Below are 23,094 nucleotides of genomic sequence, written 5' to 3' on the forward strand. Positions count from 1 at the left end.
TCCACTAAGAGAAAACAGCTAAAAAACTGAATGACATATAACGGAAGCAATTACCTGACCTCAATATTTTGTTCCATATTTACTTTGCCTTTAGTGGAAAACAAAAAGAATCAGGCTCCTCCTTCCTATACTCCCCAGTGTTTCATCTGATTTAGGGGTGCAAATCCCCAACAACAGATCAAATATATATTGTCAAAAGCTTTTCACGAGGGGCTGGAGCAATAGCACAGCGGGTAGGGCGTTTGCCTTCCACGCGGCTGACCCGGGTTCTAATCCCAGCATCCCATATAGTCCCCTGAGCACCGCCAGGGGTAATTCCTGAATGAAGACCCAGGAGTAACCCCTGTGCATCGCCGGGTGTGACCCAAAAAACAAAAAAAAAAAAAAAAAGTTTTTCACGAGGCCAGAGCAATAGTTCTATAGGTGGGCATATATATATATATATGTGTATATATATATATATATATATATATATATACACACATGGCTAACCTGGGTTCGATCACCATCATCCTATATGGTCCCCTGAGTAATACCTGAGTACAGACCCAGGAGTAACTCTCCCCTCACATCTAAGTAAGTTTTATTCACTAAAAACTACCATGCTTCAATTTAAAAAATTAATATTTTTTTTAAAAAACTGGGATTAAGTGGACAACTGTTTAAAAATTGGTTTAGGTGGACAACTGGAAAATTAAGGATTTCTTAAATCCTTAATTAAAACACAGAATCAATCATATTTAAAATTGAGTAAAGTTTATACATAAGAAACAAAAGGCAAGAGTCAGGGACAGAGTTCAACCCTACTATATTCAAGGCCCTGAGTATAATTTTAGGCAATTCATGTATCCCCTGCCCTGACACTGCCTGGTATAACCCTGCTCACCCCCCAAATACCACTTAACTGCCTGAGCAGCAAAATGATAGACCCAGAGTGGTTCTGATTTAAAAGAAAAAAGTATTCTAAGAAAGAATGCTGATGTGAGCTCTTTCATCTGCCATTATCCAGAGACTCAGAAATAAATCTTGAAAGAGATCAACAAGTGGCAGAATTTCTCCTGGATCCCACACAAGGCTGAGTGGTCCCGGGGCAACCCAGAGCCCTGGCAATCAAAAACCTCCACACTTTACAATCACCACCATGCTTTTGGCCAAACGTCACTGCTCAGACAAGCCTCATCCAGAAACTAATTTGCTGAAAACTCAATTATGCGGGTTTTGTAACTGAAATCTCCAGCTTTCACAGGGTTGGATGGGCTACCTCCCCTCATCTCCCTGTACTTCCGGAAGCCCAGAAGTCACACACACACACACAAAACTGCCAGTCAGTTGAATTTAACTCCAGCTATATCAACTCATTAAGAATCTGGGGACACCCTGAAGTGCGTGGCCCCAGTTCAGCCACGTGACATCTCAAACTCTGTAATACTGATACACCAGGAGTAGCATACCAGATTGGATGAGAGGTAATACAGAAGGCACCAATATCAATTAACAAAATATAAACGTAGAAGGCTTAAACTGTAATAACATCTTAGTAATCTCTTATACAAGAGCTTAAGGGCTTCATGGTGAGATATAACAACCTTCACTAACTTTCTTCTAAGGAAACATTTTTTGATCATCCTTTTAGCAAATTATCTGTACAAGCAATGTAAAATAAATTACTGAGAGCCTGCTATGGGGGCAGTCTCAAGGGGTGGTTAGGTGGGCCAGAGCAATAATACAGCAGGTAGTGCATTTGCCTTGCAAGTGGCTGACCCAGGTTTGATCCCCAGCATCCCATATGGTTCCCTGAGCACTGCCAGGAATAATTCTTGAGTGCAGAGCCAGGAATAATCCCTGAGCATAACTAGATATGGCCCCAAAAGTCAAACATTAAAAAATTTAAAAATAGTGGTATAGGCAGATTGGGTTTTCAAGCCTGCAATTATCTAATATCTGGAAGAAATCTCCCTGGACTTCTTGGTAAAGTACAGAAATTCAAAACCTTATTTGTCTTCACAGTAGGTCTGAATCTAGTACGGTACTCCTAACAACAATAGTGAGGTTTGTGTTGAAATATTGAGTGTAACCAAAGTAAACAGAATGTAAAATGAAACTTATCAGTTACAAGGTAGGGGGTGGGGGGGCGGGATGGGAGGTATACTGTGTGGGTTTTTTTTTTTTTTTGGTGGTGGTATATGGGCACTGGTGAAGGGATGGTTGTTTCAGCATTGTATAACTGAGACCTAAGCCCGAAAGCATTGTAATCTTCCACACGGTGATTTAATAAAATAAAAAAATAAAAAATAAAAAAAAAATAGTGGTGTAGGGGGCTGGAGCGATAGCACAGCGGTAGAGTGTTTGCCTTGCACGCGGCCGACCCGGGTTCAATCCCCAGCATCCATATGGTCCCCTGAGCACCACCAGGAATAATTCCTGAATGCAGAGCCAGGAGTAAGCCCTGTACATCACCAGGTGTGACCCAAAAAGAAAAAAAAATAAATAATGGTGTAGGAAGGTACAATGGTGGTGGGATTGGTGTCAGAATATTGAATGTAACTAATGACTTAATAAAGTTATTAATAAAAATAAGGGATGGAGTAATAGTACAGCAGGTAGGGCGTTTGCCTTGCACACAGCCGACCCAGGTTCAATTCCCAGCATCGCATATGGCCCCCTGAGCACCACCAGGGCTAATTCATGAGTGCAGAGCCAGGATGAACCCTGTGCATTGTCGGGTGTGACCCAAAAAGCAAAAAAAAAAAAAAGTTATTAATAAAAAAATAAAAAAGAATGCTACTGAACCTTTACTACACATACACCCAAAATAAACTTTTTAATTTTCAAAATATTTTTTTTAAGTTAAAAACAAAAACTGGGGCAAGAGAGCACAGAGGTTAAGGCACTTTGCCTTGCATGCAGCCAACCACATTCTATCCCTGGCACAGGGTCCCGAGCACCATCAAGAGTCATTCTGTAGCTCAGAGCCAGGAATAGCCCTGAGTACTACAAAGTGTGCCCTAAAAGGAAAAACAATAAAAAAAAAAAAGTAGAGCCAAAGACACTACATTGGACTGGAGCACAGTGCTTTATACTCAAGAGGCCAAAGTTCGATCCCTGGCATTATTACATGGTCCCCTGAGCAAAAAGCCAGGAGTAGCCCCTGAACACCACCAGGCCCAAAACAAACCAACAAAAAACCAAATGAAAGAGACTATCAACCTAAGTAATTCTCCCACAAAAAGTGGTCATTGTCATGATAATCACACATTTGAAAAATACAAGCAACAAACAAGGTCTATTTGATAGTCAATGTAGTTTCTGTAATACTAACACAATGCTGTCAAATTCCAAATAGTATTTTCAGTGTATTACCTGGAAATGTACTGTCTCTTGAATCAATTTTTGCTTGACTGAGCAGTTCTGCAACTGTGGTGGAATTTTCCACTGTACTCTTTTCAAGCTTAGATTCCAAATGCAGGCTGAAATTCTGAAAACATATAATACAAAATGTTAATACTGGCACCCCGCCACCATGATTTGTCTCTAGCTTTAAAAAAAATGGCTTTCAGAACTAGTTTCTCTTACTCCAATACAACTGCATACAAAGAAGTTAAATACAAAGAAAACTTAAATAGATTAAGTCAAATAGCCTTAAAACATAGCCATGTCTACAACAAGCTTATCAACATGAGCCCCCCAAACTCCCCTTCAGGTTATACTGAAAACTTACCTCTTCCACAAAAAATAAATACTGTTAATTCCCTGGCTGTACAGTATCAGCTTTTTCTATTAAAACCCGCACTGTTCAATACAGTAGCCACTGCTGTACAGCCACACTGCTACACACCCAACAATAAGCTTTAAAATATCTGATTTAAAATAATTTTAAAATAACTAGTATGAGATATTATCAATCTAATTCACAAACCAGATTTTGAATCTTTTTTTTTTAATTTTTATTGAATCACCATGTGGAAAGTTACAAAGTTTTCAGGTTTATGTCTCAGTTATACAATATTCAAACACCCATCCATTCACCAGTGCCCATATTCCACCACAAAAAACCCCAGTATATCCCCCTCCCCCGCCCCCATCCCCAACTGTAAAATGATGAATTTCACTTCATTTTCTCTTTACCTTCATTACGTTCCATATTTCAGATTTTGAATCTTAAGCTCTGAGCACAGCTGTATCTAGTCCAAATTCCCCCTGCCTAATTTTAGGGGAGGCACATCAAGTGATATTCAGGGATTCAGGAATTACTCCTGCAGTGCTTGGAGATCATAAGGGTTGCCAAGATCAAACAAGGGTCAGCCATGTGCAAGGTAAGTGCCCTATTCACTGTAGTATCTCTTCAGCACCCCTTCCCAAATATTTTACATTAAAATGACAAGTGAAGTAATTCTACCGTTATTTTGTTCTTAGTGTAGTTAACCAAACTTAAAAAAGTATTCTTGGGCTGGAGCAATAGCACAGCGGGTAGCACGCGGCCGACCCAGGTTCGATTCCCAGCATCCCATATGGTCCCCTGAGCACTGCCAGTGGTAATTCCTGAGTGCAGAGCCAGGAGTAACCCCTGTGCATCACTGGGTGTGACCCAAAAAGAAAAAAAAAAGTATTCTATTAAAACCCCAGATTTACTGAGTTGTTTCAGGTCTTAAATGTTCCAATACCAATCCCATCACCAGTGTGCCCTTCCCTCCACCAATGTCCCCAGTTTCCCACCCAGCACCCCAGTTTATCCACAGGTACAATCAAATTTACTTCATATTGTTACAACACAAAGGCAAATGGACTTATCAAATACTAGATCAGTAAGAATCAACTTGTGATAACTGTTATATCTGACAATGGTGTTACTAAAGCCATTATCTGAGAATTTACTGTCCTGGTTAGTTCTAGTTGAACCTTCTAAGTATTGTTGTTTAGGTTCACTGAGCCTGGCTACCAAAACATTTTAAACAAGACGTGGTTCACAAAAACTCCTACTAGATATTACTGATCTAGTAAACCTTACCATATACATAAATTCATTGCTTAAAAATAAACCACCAAGCTACACACACACATACGTTATCATTCCTTCTCACCAAATAGGAAATAATTTACCATTTATCTTTCTTTGCTCTTACAGCTCCCCCCTCCCCCGTGCCAATGACCCAAGCAGTGTTTGGAAACTAAGGGGCTATTCCCAGCAATACCTGGGCAATCAGCCTGGACATTTCAATGCTAGGACCCAAAGATGCTTTAGTCCACTGATGATGGAGGCCACCACGGTCACATCTCAAAATGATATTTATTTTTGTATTCCCAAGAGACCCTAACTCAGAACAGCACAAAAGCAGATAATAAATAATTACTACCAAAAGAAAATACTCTAAGGACCAGAGAAATAGTAAGCAAAGCTTGCTTTGCATGTGGCCATCCCAGGTTCAATCCCCAGAACCCCATATGGTTCCCAGAGATGGGCAGGAGTGCAAAGCCAAGAAAAAGGCCTGAAGACCTCCAGTTGTAGCCCAAAAGCAAAAAAAAAAAAAGTGAAAGTAAAGAAAGAAAGGGAAGAAAGGGAAGAAGGGCAGTAGGGGAAGAAGTAAAGGAATGAGAAAGGAGGATGAGGGATAGGAAAGGAGATAGAGGAGGCAAATGCTCACCATTGGCTACGAAAAATTCAAATGGACAATGGGAGCAACTAACTCTATTTTTTTATTTTTATTTATTTATTTATTTGCTTTTTTGGGGGGGTCACACCTGGCAATGCACAGGGGTTACTACTGGCTCATGCACTCAGAAATTCCTCCTGGCGGTGCTTGGGGGACCATATAGGATGCTGGGAATTGAACCCGGGTCAGCCTCGTGCAAGGCAAATGCCCTACCCGCTGTGCTATTGCTCCAGCCCCAGGAACAACTAACTTTATGTGGATTTGTATGTATCAGTATTGTGACTGTTACTAAAACATGTAACATTACTTCTAAATATTCACTTTTTTAAGAGAAATGTGTTTTTACAATGAAAAAGGGCCAGACATAATACAGTGGGTAAGAAGCTTATCTTGCGTGCAGCCAACCTGGGATCAACCCCTGGCACCATTAATACCCCTAACACATCCAGGAGCAGCCCCTCAGCACAGAGCGAAATCTTTGTTTTAAGATAGATATGAACCAAAAACAAAAATGGTAAAAAAAAAGAAAAAGAAAACTTAAAAAACAGAAAAATTGAAAATACCAGTGACATCAACCTCCTTTATGTGGAAGAAAGCAAGACTTTAAGAGCAACAGTATACTGGGGGTAGGTTGTTTGTCTTCCATATGACTGATCCAAGTCTGATCTCTAGCATCCCAAATAGTTCTCCAACAACACCAGGAGTGAACCCTAAGCTCAGAGCCTGGAATAAGTCTTGAGCACTATAGCCCTAAGTCAAACCAAGTCATAAAATAAGCTTTAAGATTCAAATAGTCCAAATGATGTAAATTGTTAAGTTTCTTTTTATATGTTGCTGGGGATTAAACACGGGGCTTCACACATGCAAAGCATATGGTGTACCAGTGAGCTATGTGTTCTAGTCTGGTCCAAATAATTTAAATTCTGCCTTATTAATTCACAAGATGACTGCACTCTTGGTCTTACCAAACACACCATTTCTTGGTAAAGCAGAGACTGACACCAAGCAACTCCCAGCAATATTACACTACTCATAGAAAGTTTTTTTTTCTTTCATAGAAAAAGTTTTCAAATAATGAAAGGTTTGCTTTTATATTCTACCACCTCCCCAAATATACATCTGAATAGATTCTGAACCCAAACAGTCTGAGTCTAAATTCAGTCCCATCACTTAATATAACTTATGAAAATTACCTAAATCTCTACGCCTCACTGTCATCTCTCTAGAAATATGTGGATAATAATGAGCTCAGAGGGTAAGCTGTGGTAACAACTACACGACGCTCTCCTCTGTCTTACAAAAAAATAGTGTTCATTAAACAAAAGCTAGGTAGTAGTGGAATTAAGTTTCCTCCTTCTGCTGTTGTTAATAAGGTAAAGAGAAATATTTAAGTAACTGCCATGAAGTAAATATAGAAGTAAATATACCTAAGGACAGGTAAAGGTACCTTCTGTAACCAGAGCAGTGACTTGATACATGTAGTAGACACTGTAAAAGAGCTTGAATCTGTAAGTTCACCACATTTCCTGAACACCTTAACAGTGATAACACTGTAGAAAATGATGAAAAAGTTGGAAGCAACCTAAAAGTACTTCAACAGAAAAATATATATATATGTATAAATACGCTGTGACTTACACACACACACACACACACACACACACACACACACACACACACACCACACACACACACGTAGACCAGGGATGTAGCTCAAAGGTAGAGCGCTTGTCTTGCAGTGTGAACGCCTGGATTCAATCCCCAACACCACAAATTAAAATAAAATGTAAAATAAAAGGGCACAGAGATTACAGGAGTAAAGGACTTATCTTGCATGCTGTTGAGGTGACAGCCACCTGGGTTCTAATTCATATATGGCTCCCTGAGCACAGCCAGGGGTCACAGACCCATGAATACTCCCTGAACAAAATCCATGGTGGCCCCAAACCCACCCTCCCCCACCAAAGAAAATGACAGATTCGTGTATCCGTGTCAAATATACTTACTGTACAAAACCAAGTAGCCAAAAATTATGAACACATAAACTATGTTAAAAATCTATAAAACACTGAAAACACAAAATGCTAAGCATTCTTTATGGGTTCATGCAACAACAGGAGCACAATTACCTCTGGAGAATTTAAGAGAGCAAAGAGGTATGAACTTTTATATTTAATGTATTTTTCTTATTTTAAAATATAATAGTAAAATGTTCATTTTTATCCTCAAATTTGGGATCATATAGAGTACAGGAACTATTCTGAATGTTTAAAATACTCAATAGGGGCTGGATGATAAGACGGCGGGTAGGGCGTTTGCCTTGCACGCGGCCGACCTGGGTTCGAATCCCAGCATCCCATATGGTCCCCTGAGCACCGCCAGGAGTAATTCCTGAGTGCAAAGCCAGGAGTAACCCCTGTGCATCGCCGGGTGTGACCCAAAAAGAAAAAAATTAAGAAAAAAATTTAAAAATAAGATATTCAAGAAATTTAAATGTAAATAAAACATGTTTTATTTCATAATAAATAATGTTCAAGACTGAGGAATTGCATAAACCTAAAGAAAAAAAGTCAAAACAATATTATCTAAGTCTCTCTAATCAGTATAAAATAAAACGAATAAACTACATTTCTATTTTTCTTCCTATAAGCCGTCCACCTTTTAAGTTCTGACAGGCATTTTTGCAGCAAGAAATGAGAATATGTATACTCCAGCAGCACCTGATATGGAGGCGTCAATGAGCTGACAAAGACATCCTGGGGAGAAAGCCATTTCATCTCTGCAAGTGGCACCACTTACTCATACTACTACTACTTGCTCCTTCTTTCTAACTATCATTATTGGGTAGTTTTCTACAGTGCACACTTCTACTTGAACAGAAAATGAAATCTAAGAATATATATGGCATCCATTTCCTTTACAAAAACTTTGATTTTTTTAGTCCATGAGAATAACAGAAATTGATGCTGGCCCCTGGCATAAAGCCAATATTCTCCATTTAAATTTGCTTCTAGACCAAATTGCTTCAAGAATATTAAATGACTCCTATAATTTTAGAATGATATGACTTTTCTCTGTTCATTTTTGTTTAAATGATCTACTGTTCAAACTATGTCACATAAAAAGAATGATGCAATGAAAATCAGAATACCTAAATTCTAAACCTATTTGCACCACCAAACATACAACCTAAATGATACTGCTTTTAGCCATGTCTCCAGACTGTGAACTAAGCTTTTGCTCCATGCTGCCCCAGGAAGGGAAATGATGCAATTTCCAACTTAAATCTCCCTGGACTTGATTGCTAAAATACAGAAATCCTAAATCGCGTGGCCGCTACCGCAGCCGCTCGACTTTACATCTCTTCATTTCTCATCAGTGGAAAACTATCAAATGTTTCCTTGTCAATAGGGCCGTATTTTGGGGGGATAAACTCCAACAAGAATAGAGTTCTGTGTTGAAACTCCAGCAATAGTGAGTTTTGTGCTGCAGTATGGAATGTAATCAAGGTAAAGAGAAAATGAAGTGAAATTTATCAGTTATGCAGGTGGGGGTGGGGGATTGGGGGGTGGGGGGAGGGAGATATACTGGGTTGTTGGTTTTTTTTCCTTTTTTGGTGGTGGAATATGGGCACTGGTGAAAGGATGGGTGTTTGAGCATTGTATAACTGAGACATAAGCCTGAGAACTTTGTAACTTTCCACATGGTGATTCAATAAAATAAATTAAAAAAATAATGGGGCTGGAGCGATAGCACAGCGGGTAGGGCATTTGCCTTGCACGCGGCCGACCGGGGTTCGATCCCTGGCATCCCATATGGTCCCCCAAGCACTGCCAGGGGTAATTCCTGAGTGCAAAGCCAGGAGTAACTCCTGAGCATTGCTGGGTGTGACCCAAAAAGCAAAAAAATAATAATAATAATACTGCTTTTACTCTCATTTTCATATTGTGAAAGCAGATAATTACATTTATGAACTTTTAAAAACATGTATTACAGATTTTTAAGGTTCTATGCATATAGTTTCTAATCTATTAGTTTTATATTCTGTTGTTTATCTAAGAATTAATTTTGAAATGGGCTCAGCTAACTTTCACAGCTACTTCCTCAGATAATCAAAGTTCTTCCAGCTAATAGATTTTTTTTGCCCTTTTGTTTTTGGCCTACACCTGGCAATGCTCAGGGGTTATTTCTACCTCTGCATTCAGGAATTACTTCTGGCAGTGCTCAGGGGATCATATGGGATGCCAGGGATTGAACCCAGGTTGGCTGTGTGCAAGGCAAGCATTGCTGTACTAGCACTCTGGCCCTTTCTATTTTTCAATTTTAAAGCTTCTACATTTTCCTTAGACTAAAAACAGAATTACTTCTATCTTTTTTAAATATTTTCTTTGCTATAATTCAAAATGACCTTGTAAGTAAAAACCAAAATGTGTACTTTCCACTCAAAATATTTAACTTCTAAATCTTATGGGAATGGGGTATGAGATGGGAAAAAGTTGATGTGGTCCAGCTAAAATTAATTTAACAGGTCAGTCAAAACTGGGCAGAACTACATTCTATATTTTAATTCCTATGAACATAACTTCTGATTATAATAAACGGGGAGAAAAGAAGCAAACCAGTGTTTTAAAAAGTTAGGTGGGGCCAAAGAGATAGTATAGCAGGTAGGGCATTTGCCTTGCACGCGGCCAACCCAAGACTGATCCCAAGCATCCCATATGGTCCTCTGAGTAAATACTAAGTGCAGAACAAGGATTAACCCCTGAGCACCACTGGGTGAGGCCCTGTAGCACTGTAGCATTGTCCTCCCGTTGTTCATCGATTTGCTCAGGCGGGGAACAGTAATGTCTCCGTTGTGAGACCTGCTGTTACTGTTTTTGGCCCAGAAAACAAAATTTAAAAAAAAAAAAAAAAGCTAGATTTCAAAACGTTTTATCTTTCACATAAAATAAAAATGAAGGGCAAAAAAAGCAAAAACAATGAAAAGCATTCACGTAAATGTAAGTCATGTACAAAGTAAATTCTATCTAAACAAGATTGCGTTAATAAAAACTAGCTGAGCTGGAGAGAGAGCACAGCGGGTAGGGCGTTTGCCTTGCACGCAGACGACCTGGGTTTAATTCCAGCATCCCTTATGGTCCCTGAGCACCGCCAGGAGTAATTCCTGAGTGCAGAGCCAGAAGTAACCCCTGTGCATCGCTGGGTGTGACCCAAAAAGCAAAAAAATAAATACTCCAGCTAATGACTTAATAGAGCATCCCTTAACAAACTTGTAAGTATTTTGACATAAATCTTAAGCTAAAATGTTGTATTTGCTTATTACAAAGTACTCAAACACTTCTACCATGCATAATGAAAATGTATTACCTTATCTGGTGTTGATTCAAAAGAATGTTTCATCTGGTTATCCAATGATGGGACAGGAAGTTTTATCTGATTATCCAAATCACAATTTTCAGAAGCACTTTTTGTGGTTTTATTAATTTCAACTTCGGTATCATTTTTAGCTTCTTTTCTCATTTCTTCCTGCTGACAAGCTATGTTTTTATCAAGATGTGGTTTTATCCCTAAAAATGTACTCTGAGTCACTGGGTGATGCACTTCTAAAGCTGGTAATGAAAAACTGGTTCGTAATAAGTCCAATTTGGGAGAAACTTGAGAATCCAACTTATTTTGTTGTACAGAGTTAAATTTTGATAGCTTAATTTTAGTCCAGTTAGAATTCTTTTTAGTTGAGTTGTTTATTCCATTTAGTATACACTTCACAGGCTTTGTTTTTCTACTGGGAAAGAAACGGTTACACTGAACATCCTGATTTGTTTTCTGGTGATGAAGCGTTCCTCCTTCAACATCGGTCTCTTCCAATTTCACTTCCGTACACTGTTCCTCATTTACACTTTCTATTTGTGAAGATTCCTTTCTCACCTCTACAGTATCTGACTCAATTTCACCAGCAATTTCTTCACATAGTTGAAGAATGCTACCTCGCTTGTTCTTTCCTGCTTGCTCCAGTTCATTATCAACATTTTGTTCAGGCACTAATGGCTGTGGACGTTTTTGGGATTTTGCAGTAGTAATCACTTGTGTATGAACAGACTTCTTCGTTTCATTCTTTTTAGAGATCAGTGAAGTAGCCACTTTTGATTTTTTTATCTCAGAAGTTACAGGCACAGGTTTTGTTTCCTCTTTTCTGGAATTCTTCTGATGACACTTTTCATCAGATCCCTTAAAGCAGTGAGAACTGTTGGTATCAGCTGCCTGGTGCTCTACTTTGCGTTTTTTTCCTTTTGGTGAATTTACTTCATTGAGAATTGGATTTCCATCCTCTTTAAAGTCAGACTTCTCCAGTACTTTTCTTTTCACATGTTTTTTATTTGTTTTTACTTTACTAGTCTTACTCTGAGTATTACTACAGTACTCTTTTCTTGTAAGTGGAAAATTCTGTTTAACTGCTTGTACTTGGCCCTGAATTTCTCTACTACGAAGAGTCCTTGTTGAAACCTCTGTTAACTGTTGTAGTCTTTGTGATCTTCGGTTAAGCTGTTCATTTGACGTGGAGGTTTCATTCAATGATTTTTTCTGAGATAATTTCTTCTTATTCTTAGATTCTTGTTGTGAATTCACAGTTACATTTTTATTAATGGAGTTGTTAGTTTTTTTGTCACTGGATGCTGCCTTTGCTGACCTTGTACTCATGCATGTTCCAAATTCAGGCCGATTTATTTTATTTTCACTGGAAGAATTAACTGGTGATTTTAAAACTTCCTTTGGTCCTGATTTTTTGGCTAGATTTTTTTGAGACTCTTCAATTTTTGTTTCTAAATTTCTATCTTCTCTTTTCTTAATAACATTGGAGGAATTTTCTTTTGCTTTCTCCTGCATGGACATCATTCCTTTGTCCTCCTTTTCTGAGTAGTTTTGAGAGAATTTTCGTGACCTTGAAGGTGGGAATGCTGAATGCCTAGTATTATTATTGAGAAGCAGGTCTTAAGATTGAACTTTAACTGATGCTGCTATGCATTTTCTGCAAGAATACTGGTTTGCTTCAAGTAAGGTTTCTGTCATCCCTAGGACATGAGAAAAGCTAGCATGAGGCTGAAAGATATTTGTTTTACCTTGGGCAAGGTTACAAAAATTTGAACAAAAATGTAATTCTAATTTGAAATTCTGGAAGTTTTTTTTTTTTATAAAAATTTTTTATAAAAAATTAAGTTCAGGTTCAATTTACTTTGTGAGTTTCTCAATTAATACCTAGCCCTATTATTGAAATTTATAACTGAGCTGTCTGTTTTGACAATGATTTTGAAAATTTTTTTCTTTTAAGTTTACAGTTACTAGACTTTGATTCATTTGAAACATGTCTTAAAGCTAACACGTTTCTTTTTCTCTTTGCTGAGTCTGTTGATTTAAAATTCTTATCTAACCTCTTTCGTTTAATAAAGGACTCTATTAATATAGATCTCCTTTTGTGCTGCCATTTCTGAAAAATTAAAGAAAACAAAAATTAACTTTTGCACAATTCAAGAAATATGGCATGATTTATATCAAATCTTACTTGTCTTCTTATAGTGCGCATTTAGTCAGTATAAAGCTAGCATAGTATCGTAAGTACATTTCCATAATCAAAATTATTTTATAGAATAACTGAAACCAGTTAACTCCATGAGGTTTACTTACAGTTCTTTTCCCACAAGACAGAACTGATCTTTCAGCAACCATAACTCATGAAAATTTGACAAAATCATTCCTTATAATATGCTCTTAACACATTACACAGCACCTAGAAGAAAAAGTAATTTTAAAAGTTTAAAAGGGACAAAGGAAAGACTTAATCAGTCATTTACCTCTCAAATACAACTTACCTGGGACTATCTTACCATTAATGTTCAGAGCTTACTTTATAACATAGTACCTAATTTTTGTATTTATAACCTGAAAATATAAAATACTCATCCAGTGGAATAGTATGCATGCATTTTATGTTGTAGAAAAAGTTGTAAAAAAGTTTGTAATACATGCAATTAATAAGTTACTCCAATAAAGTAAAATCTTGTCTTGAGGAAAATAATGCATGTAACTATATATAGAAAAGCACTTTCACACAATAAAAAGGCAGATATAACACACATTTAGCTAGCTCTACTCTCATGTATACCTACTGAAAGAAAGATAGAAAGAGCAAGCCAAGGGGAGATAACTCAAAGGGATGGGACACAAACCTTATATGCCCAAGTCCCTGACCATAATCCCTGACTCCACAAGCTCCTCAAAACAGCATCACCAAGTGTGACCCTTATTGCCCCCAAGCACTTCAAGTAAGTTTTCTGTCATCCTGGGGACATGAGAAAAGCTGTCAGAAAAGCACCTGAAGCTGTCAGAAAAGCTGTCAGGCTCAAGTAACATTAAGTCTGCACTACCACCAACACCACTAAAAAGTAATAATGAAAACAATTTATAATTAAAAAGCAATTAAGTTCTGCTAAAAATTCGGGTATGCAGGTTTTGTGACTGAACTCTCCAGGCTTTCTTGGAGTTGGGGTGGGCTGCCTCTCCCCACTTCCCTATACTCCTGGAAGCACTGGCAGTCACCCCCATGAACCAACTCCAGTGCCACCATGTAAGCTCTTCTACTGTACTTGCTACAGAAACCCAAAAATGAATCCCAAAAGACATCAAAAGTGGCAGTTAATCTCGGACCCATACAAGGCTGAACAGATAAGGGTAAACCAGAAGGGGGTGGGATAGACTGGTGCCCACCCAAGCAGAGCCCCAAGAGCCACTTGCTTCCACAATCCAAAATCACCGCCATACCCCTGGCCTGACTCCACCATCTCAGGACAGATCTCATCAAAATATAATCTGCTGGGGCTGGAGTAATAGCACAGAGGGTAGGGCGTGTTTGCCTTGCACATGGCCAACCCGGGTTCGATTCCCAGCACCCCATATGGTCGACCCCCCAGCACCAACAGGAGTAATTCCTGAGTGTAGAGCCAGGAGTAACCTCCCGTGCATCGCTGCGTGTGACCGGAAAAGCAAAATACACACACACACACACACACACACACACACACACACAATCTGCTGAAAATTCAGGGTATGCAGGTTTTGTGACTGAGTGTAGAGCCAGGAGAAACCCCCATGCATCGCTGTGTGTGACCCAAAAAGCAAAATACATACACACACACACAATCTGCTGAAAATTCACGTATGCAGGTTTTGTGACTGAAATCTCCAGACTTTCTCAGGGTCAGAATGGACTACCTCCCCCAACCTCCCTGTACTTCCAGAAGCCTCGGCTGTCACGTCCACATCCCCAAAGCTGCCACCCAATTAAAAGGCTACTCCAGCCCTTACCTTCCTATAAAAATACTGAACGCCCTGAACAAACATGATGACTGCTTAGTAACTGTATTGCAAACCATAATGCACAAAAGGAGAGAAAGAAAAAAGAAAAGTGCCTGCCATAGAGGCAGGCTGGGGGTGGGGAATGGGGTCTTGGGGTACGGAGGAAGGGAAACAGGGACATTGGTGGTGGGAAATGTACACTGGTAGAGGGGCAGGTGTTGAATCATTGTATGACTGAAAGACTGAAACCCAATCATGAACTTGCTTCCATAATCCAAAAGCACCACCATGCCCATATACTATCAAGCTTTGTAATGGTGTATCTCATTGATATTCAATTTAAAAAAAAAGGGTAATGTGGAGTTCATGCCTGCTCAGTCAGCTTAATCAGTGGCTAAATAAACAGCAGCACTCCTACATTAAAAAAATTAAAAGCAATTAAGTTTATTTTTGCTTTTGTTTCTGGGCCACACCTGGCAGTGCTGAGGGTTCACTGCTGGTGAGCTCAGGGGCAATATCATGTGCCAAGGATAAAAACTAAGTAGGTCACATGAAAGGAAAGCACCCTACCCACCCCACAAAAGCATTACGTTTCTAACATGAAATATAAAAAACAAACCAAAGTATGTAACCTAAAAAAAACTCCTAACTCACCATTCAAGAAAACCCAAATCCTAAGCTGGAAATGAGAAAAACAAGAAATAGTTATATTTAAACAACAGAACACCTAGAGATACACAGGGGTTAAGGAATTTGCCTTCCGGGCAGGTGATCCCAGTTCAATGCTCACCATCTTTTATGGTCTCCCAGACCTTGGAATACCACAGGAGATAGCCCAAGCCCCTCCCCTCCCCACATAAATTGAGTATATATGTTTAACAAGACCACAAAGTTGACAGAATTAAGCAAGATAAAGAAATAATAAAAATTTGAAAGACTGAGCAGCAGGTAAAGGACTTGTTTTTGCACTAAGAAGACCATGGTTCAATCCTCAGCACTCCATATGGTCCCCCAAGCTCAGGTTTAACTGAGCACAGAGCAAGGAAAAAGACCTAAGCAGTGTTGGGTATGGCCCAAAAACTATTAAAAAATAATTTTTTTCCAGAAAAGACAACTAAGACAATAGAAAACATATTAATATGTAAATTCACAAAGGTGAATAGGTTAAGAGGGAAATCCCATAAAAATTCAAAACCTGCAGAAAAAGAGACAACTCAAAAGGCTGAAATATATCCAGGCCTAAGTTTGATGCCTGGCACCCTGAGCACTACTGAAATTGACTCCTGAGCCATATTTACACAGCTGGGTGTGGCACAAAAACAAAAGCTTTAGGCCAGAGTGATGGTACCATGGGTAAGGCACTTACTTGAATGTGGCCAAACCAGATTTGATCCCCATCACTACATAAGCCCACCAGGAGTGATCCCTAAGCACACAGCCAAGAATAAGCCCTGATCATAGCCAGGTATAGCCCAAACACCTCCCATGCAAATTCAAAATGTTAAACAAAATGTTAAACAATCAACTGAAATACACAATCAAAAAATCACATACTAGAACAGTAATACACAAATCAGCTTAAAAAGTGATGGAGTATTAAAGGGGGAGAGGGGATGGCTGCTGAGATACGTATGGCAGACAGGCGCTTGCCTTGCACTCCACCAACCCAGGTTTTATCCCACACACCCCACATAGCCTCCCAGCTCTGCCAGGAGCAGTCACTGAGTGCCAAGTCAGGAGAAAGCTCTGAGGGCTGGAGCGATAGCACAGCGGGTAGGGCGTTTGCCTTGCACACGGCCGGCCTGGGTTCGATTCCCAGCATCCCATATGGTCCCCTGAGCACCACCAGGAGTAATTCCTGAGTGCAGAGCCAGGAGTAACCCCTGTGCATCACCGGGTGTGACCCTAAAAAAGCAAAAAACAAACAAGGAGAAAGCCCTGAGCACCACAAGGTGTGGCCCAAAAACCAAAATCTTAACTCCTGCAAGCACTTATCTCGCAAGCACCGATCATTTTGAAAGGCACTAAACATAAAGTCTAAAGGACTCACCTTACTGAAATAGGAATCATGTATCACTTTAAGTTGATTGATGATGCGTCTAATAAATGATACCTCTAAAAACTTCCTGTGTATTTGTGATCTTTGGGGAAAAAAAAATTCATTAACTACAGTAAAACCACCTTTTTTTTTTAAAGACATAACAGTACTCTTAACTGACATATTAAAGCAATTCAGACTAAGTTAAATTAAGTAAACAATGGCCTAATGATTTTCCTCACACACAAAACATTACAACTGCAATATGCTACCAATTTATTTTTATACCTTCTAACAGATTTTATTTTTCGTCACTATTAAATACTACCTGTGGGCCAAAGCAAATTAAGTACAGGGCTTAAAGGTGCTTGCCTATATACAGCCAACCCTTGATTTAACCCTTAGCAACACAAATAATCCCCAAGCTCAGACCACCCTCCTCCCCCCGGCCACAGAAGAGTAAGGCCTGCTGAGCAGCTCCAGGTTTGCCAACTCACTCACCCCCAAAAAGTTACAAATCAACAGAAAAGAAGTTCATTTCAAATTTCATACACTTAAAATCTCAAACGTTTGGGGACTGAGACTGTAGGGTGCAGTCATGTAGCCCCCAAGCACTGACAGGCCAGAGCACTGTCGGAAGCACCCCCTCAACAATAAAAAAAAAAACAAAAACTGATCCCCAATTTATATCCCTAATTAAAATAAATAAAAAGATATACAGGGGCTGGAGCGATAGCACAGCGGGTAGGGCGTTTGCCTTGCACGCGGCCGACCCGGGTTCGATTCCTAGCATCCCATATGGTCCCCTGAGCACTGCCAGGGATAATTCCTGAGTGCAGAGCCAGGAGTAACCCCTGTGCATCGCCGGGTATGACCCAAAAAGCAAAAAAAAAAAAAAAAAAAAAAAAGATATACAAAATCATAACTGAGATCTGAGTTCTCTCAACTCAAAAACAAAATGCAAAAACAACAAAAACCCCTACAGTTATTATACAGATTAGAACACAATTTTAAACTTCACCTAATGAACACATATACGTATTATCCCTTGACTTATAAAATGTTCTTTTAAACACACATAGAATATTTACAATGCCCCAAATACAGGCCCTACTGGTTGCTCATCAAGCCTCTATTCTCCCCTTGGGCCTGGATCTCACTTGCTTGTCACTGTCTGTTTCTTCCACTCTGGAAAAGCAAACCTCTGTTCTCTCTTGAGTATCTACTCCCTTTTTTCCTCTTTCCTCACATCTTTCTAAGTTTCATTCAATAAAAACTAGCTCGCTTCAAAAAAAAAAATTGCCTAAGCCAAGTCTCCACAAACACTCAAGAATACATACAGTATGTTCTCTAATTAACAGTACAGTTATACTAGAAGTAACTAATTTCCAAAATTCAAAGTAGACACTGCCTGAGTTTGGAAATTTTTAAAAAATATGTTCTTCTGAACCCAAAGAAATTACACTTTAACCACAGTGGATGAACTTGTTCTACCAGATACCAATTCTTAAGCTATAAACTATACTAATGTGGGTTATCGTGGAAATTAAAAAAGAGAAAAAAAGAAACAAAAATTATACTAATGTGTGTTATTGCTTTGGAGACAAACAGACCAACAACACAAATGAGAGCACCCATAATCAGTTATGATAGTACTACAGTGGGAAATACTTAAAAAAATTAAACTGAGGAGCTGGAGTGATAGCACAGCGGGTAGGGTGTTTTCCTTGCATGTGGCCGACCCGGGTTCGAATCCCAGCATCCCATATGGTCCCCTGAGCACTGCCAGGGTGATTCCTGAGTGCATGAGCCAGGAGTGACCCCTGTGCATTGCCATGTGACCCAAAAAGCAAAAAAAAAAAAATTAAACTGAACTGAACTCTGCCAAATATATTATAGACATAAAATCGGAAAGTGAAGAAACAGACCTAAAAGATGAATGAAACATAAACAGGATTAGCATATGTACATATGGTTTAAAAGCCTACAAACCAGGGCAGAAAAGACAGAACAGCAGGTAGCGCACTTGCCCTGAACACTGCCAACCCGGGTTCCATGACCTGGGCTGGATATTCAGCATCCCATGTGATCTCCCAAGCACCTTCAGGAGTAAAATAATCACTGAAAAAAGTGACCAGCACAGCCAGATGTGGCCCAAAGTTAAACAAACAAAAAGCACTAGTGGGCCAGCGATCAGAGAGATCCTGTCAGGTGCAGACAGTAAGAAAGCTTGTCTTGCTATATAACCAAGCCCAGTTCCATTCCTGGTACAGCATATGCCACCCCCACAGCACAGCCAGAAGTAAACTCTTGTGTAGAACCAGGAATAGGCACTGATCATAAAAGAAGTGACCCCAAAACCCAAATTAATTTATAATTTTTTAAATAAAAAATGTAAAACTACATTTTTATTTTAAAACACAATTTTCTGGTGTGCTGAAATGTCTAAAGATAGCATTGTAGCACTGTCATCCCTTTGTTCATTAATTTGCTCCAGTGGGCACCAGTAATGTCTCCACTGAGAGACTTGTTACTGTTTTTGGCATATCAAATACACTACGGGTAGATTGCCAGGCTCTGCCGTGCAGGCAAGATACTCTCGGTAAATTGAGGACCTGCTATGAGTGCAGGCTCAAGGGGTGATTGGGAAAACTGGAGATAATAGTGGAAGGAACCTGGAATAGTGGTTGGATTGGTGTTGGGATAATGAACACCGTTAACAAATCATTATGAACAACTTTGTAAACCACAGTACTTATATAAAGTGTGAGGGCATAAAAAAATAAATTTAAATAAAAAATAAAAGAAGGGAAATGCTTCAGATTTTTTTAAAAAATGGTGGTGGAGAATGGGCACTGGTGAAGGGTTGCGTACTCGATCATTATGTGACTGGAAAGCAAGCACAAAAGTTTATAACTCTGTAACTTTACCCACAGTGACTAAGAAAAAAATTTTTAAAAAGAAAATGTTGGGCTGGACAGAAAGCATATGGACGGTTCCTTGCCTTGTATGTGATCAATCACCCCCTTTCAATTCCCAGTATAGCACATGATACCAGAAGTAACACTTGAGCACAGAACTAGGAATATACCTTGAGCACGGTAGCTATGACCCCACTCCCACCCCCAGCCCTTGCCCCCGCAAAAAAAATGTAGTCAGGTATGTAGCTCAACCATAGGGCACTTGTATTATAAATGTAAGGCCCTGGGTTCAATCTCTGGCAATGGGGTAAAAAAAAAAAAATGTGTAAAGGGATCCTAACTAAAATGATGGCGAATCACTTCATAAAGGTAATATTTATAACCCACTTTCGTTTACATGAGTTTTCAGCTCTGCGGATCTCAGAGAGCAAAGGACATAAATCCTGTTTTTCTTAGACGAATAGTACTGCAACTAAGGACAAGCTACTTAAGTACAAGCTCCTCAAAAAAAGACAAAATAGCAGGCTTACCCACATGATGTATTTGCCAAAAATAACTAACCTACAACACCAGTATTGTAAAACAAAACAAATGCAGGGCCCAGGGAGATAAGTCAAAGGAATGGAGCACATGTTTCGCATATGGTAAGTCTTGGTTCTTTCTTGGGCCCTACATGGACCTCTAAGCAGTGCCAGGAGCAGAACCCAAAACCCAAGCCAGGAGTAGCCATTAAGCACTACTGGCTGCAGATACACACACCCTTTTTGCACAGGGGCACCTCAAAGGAGCCCCTGAGGGCTGCCAGGAGTTATCCCTGAGTACAAAGCCAGGAATAAGCACCGAGCTGGGTGTGGCACAAAAAAAAAAACACCATTGGGGGCTGGAGAGATAGCACAGCGGGTAGGGCGTTTGCCTTGCACGCGGCCGACCCGGGTTCAAATCCCAGCATCCCATATGGTCCCCTGAGCACAGCCAGGGGTAATTCCTGAGTGCAGAGCCAGGAGTAACCCCTGTGCATCGCCAGGTGTGACCCAAAAAGCAAAAAAAAAAAAAAAAAAAAAAAACACCACTGATAAATTTCTTAGGGATGTAAATCAGTGCTAAAGCGGATGCTTGACACAATGAAGTCCTGGGTTCCATCTCTGACACCCAAAAAAGAAATACAGCCTGACCTGTTCTCTACATAAGTACAAAACTGACAGAACAAGATGACAATGAGACTTTAACTACCTCAACTAATAAGCAAAGTTCAAGGGGCCTGAAATATAGAACTGCTGGTAGGGCGTTTGTCTTGCACGTGGTCCACCGGAGTTTGATCTCAGGCATCCCATACAGTCACTGGAGCACCACCAGAAGTAACTTCTGAGTGCAGAACCAGGCATAACCCCTGAGCATCGTATAGTGTGACCCAAGAAGACGGAAGAAAAAAAAAAAAAGAGAGAGAGTTCAAAAAACCAAAACAAGCGTGGTCCAGGAACTCAACTTTTAAAGTCACAAATCTATCTTAAGGGATTTCTCTACCAATAAGATGGTATAAAGAGGGAAGTGACCAGATTATAATCCAATTTTTTTTCTCATTTTCTCAAAAGCTCTAGGTCTAAATCTGCAGCTTCCAGACTAGGCATTTTCAACCTACTGTCACATTAAATGCTTTTAGTACCAAGTGCTGAGAATCCTTAAGTTTTTCTAACTAAAAGAGTTCCCAACAACCAGAATATTTCACACTGATATTCGAATTTTATCCAAATTTTAATTTCTTTTTCCAGGGAAGTTTGAATTTCGGCATTTAATCTTTTAAAAATAAAGTTCTGAAAGGCCGGGGAGACAGTAGAGCGAGCAGGGTGCTTGTGGCCCAGCCGGGTCGACCGCCCACACCCCAGTGGGTACCCTGACCCCTGCTAGGGGTGACCCCTGAGCACTGAACCAGGAGTAAGCCCTGACCACCGCCAGAGGTGCCCAAAAACCCAAAGCATATGAATAACGTGGTAATACACATGAATTATTCCATTCAAAAAATATATATACTGTCATCGTTGGAGGTGGGAACCCATTGATATTCGAATATCCCACCTCGGAAGTATTCTTCCAGCAGCTTCTGCAAAAGGCTGCTCATTGAACTCAGCTGATGAATACTGCGCGCTGCAATGACTTCCTGCTTTCAGACGCCCCCCTGCAGTTCGGGGGCGCGGGCGTCTCAGGTTCCCGGGGCTTCTCCCCTCTCGGCGCCGCCGGCTGCCCCCGCGCCGCGCGCCCACTCCCGGGTCAAACGCCTCGAGTGCGACGCTCTGCGAGCTCCACGGCCAGGAGGTGGGGGTGGGAAAGTTCTCTCTTCCGGGGACCTGTTCCACCCGCGGCACGTGCCTCGCCCCCGAAAGGGCCAGAAAGCCCGACACCCTCCCCCGCCGCTCCCGCAGGCGGCCCCGCCACACGCCCCGAGCCCCGACTCTGCGGCCGTGACCTTGCCCCGCACCCCCTCCACGGGATCCCCGCAGCCCGGCCCGCACCCGCACAGGCCTCGGGGTCCCGGCGGGCCGCGGGGAGCGGGGAGCGGGGAGCGGGGGCGGGCCGGGCCGCGGCTACCTGCAGGCGCCCCCCGCCGCCCGGCCGGGCCGCGCCACGACCCCGGCGCTCCCACAGGCGGCAGGTGGGTCGGCGCTCGGGGCCGCCCTCGCCTCGCCGGGGCCCCCTCCGCGTTCTCCCGCGCGCCTGACGAAAACGGAGGTGCGGACGCCGCGACGCCGCCGCCCGCCTACCTGCTAGCCCCGGCCGAGGGTCCGACGCGGGCCGCCTCACATCCGGGTGGCTCCCGCCGCGACCGCCGCCTCTCCCGCGGCGCAGCAACGCCAAACTTCCGGCGACGACGGCGACGCCTCGCCCGTCAGATGGGAGTTACCTGTGACTGCCTCGGGCGCGCTTGCGCAACGCTCCTCCTCGGCCCGAACCGGCGCCGCTGACGCGCCCGGAGGAGGAAGATGGCCGCCACGCTCGCTGCGTGTCACGCAGTTTTTCACCCCGGCCCGGACGGCCGGGCGTCGGGGAACGGCGAGCCCGCGGCCATCCTCAGCGCAGGCGCGGTGGGAGGCCTCGCGTGCGCGCACCGCGGGTGGGCGCGTCGCGGGGGGGCTGCGGCGCCCCCTGGCGG

General features: G+C 41.3%; 1 protein-coding gene across 6 annotated transcripts in view; it reads right to left on the minus strand.

The window, feature by feature from the left end:
• ESCO1 (establishment of sister chromatid cohesion N-acetyltransferase 1) overlaps positions 1 to 23,094 on the minus strand; it is a 49,672-nt gene extending 26,578 nt beyond the window's left edge. Inside the window, exons 1-5 of one of the 6 annotated variants that reach the window (XM_055126275.1) lie at positions 22,706 to 23,053; positions 17,044 to 17,134; positions 13,326 to 13,428; positions 11,016 to 12,715; positions 3,361 to 3,475 (exon numbers count right to left, since the gene is read on the minus strand). In XM_055126275.1, coding sequence (XP_054982250.1) covers positions 3,361 to 3,475; positions 11,016 to 12,539 — 1,639 coding nt within the window. In that variant the 5' untranslated portion in view covers positions 12,540 to 12,715; positions 13,326 to 13,428; positions 17,044 to 17,134; positions 22,706 to 23,053. Of the gene's footprint in view, positions 1 to 3,360; positions 3,476 to 11,015; positions 13,129 to 13,325; positions 13,429 to 17,043; positions 17,135 to 21,182; positions 21,216 to 22,705 lie in introns of those variants that run through there. The other 5 variants (XM_055126274.1, XM_055126276.1, XR_008628510.1 and 2 more) reach the window with 5 other exon arrangements.

Source organism: Sorex araneus, chromosome 2 (genome assembly GCF_027595985.1).
Source record: "Sorex araneus isolate mSorAra2 chromosome 2, mSorAra2.pri, whole genome shotgun sequence".
Lineage (NCBI taxonomy): Eukaryota > Metazoa > Chordata > Mammalia > Eulipotyphla > Soricidae > Sorex > Sorex araneus.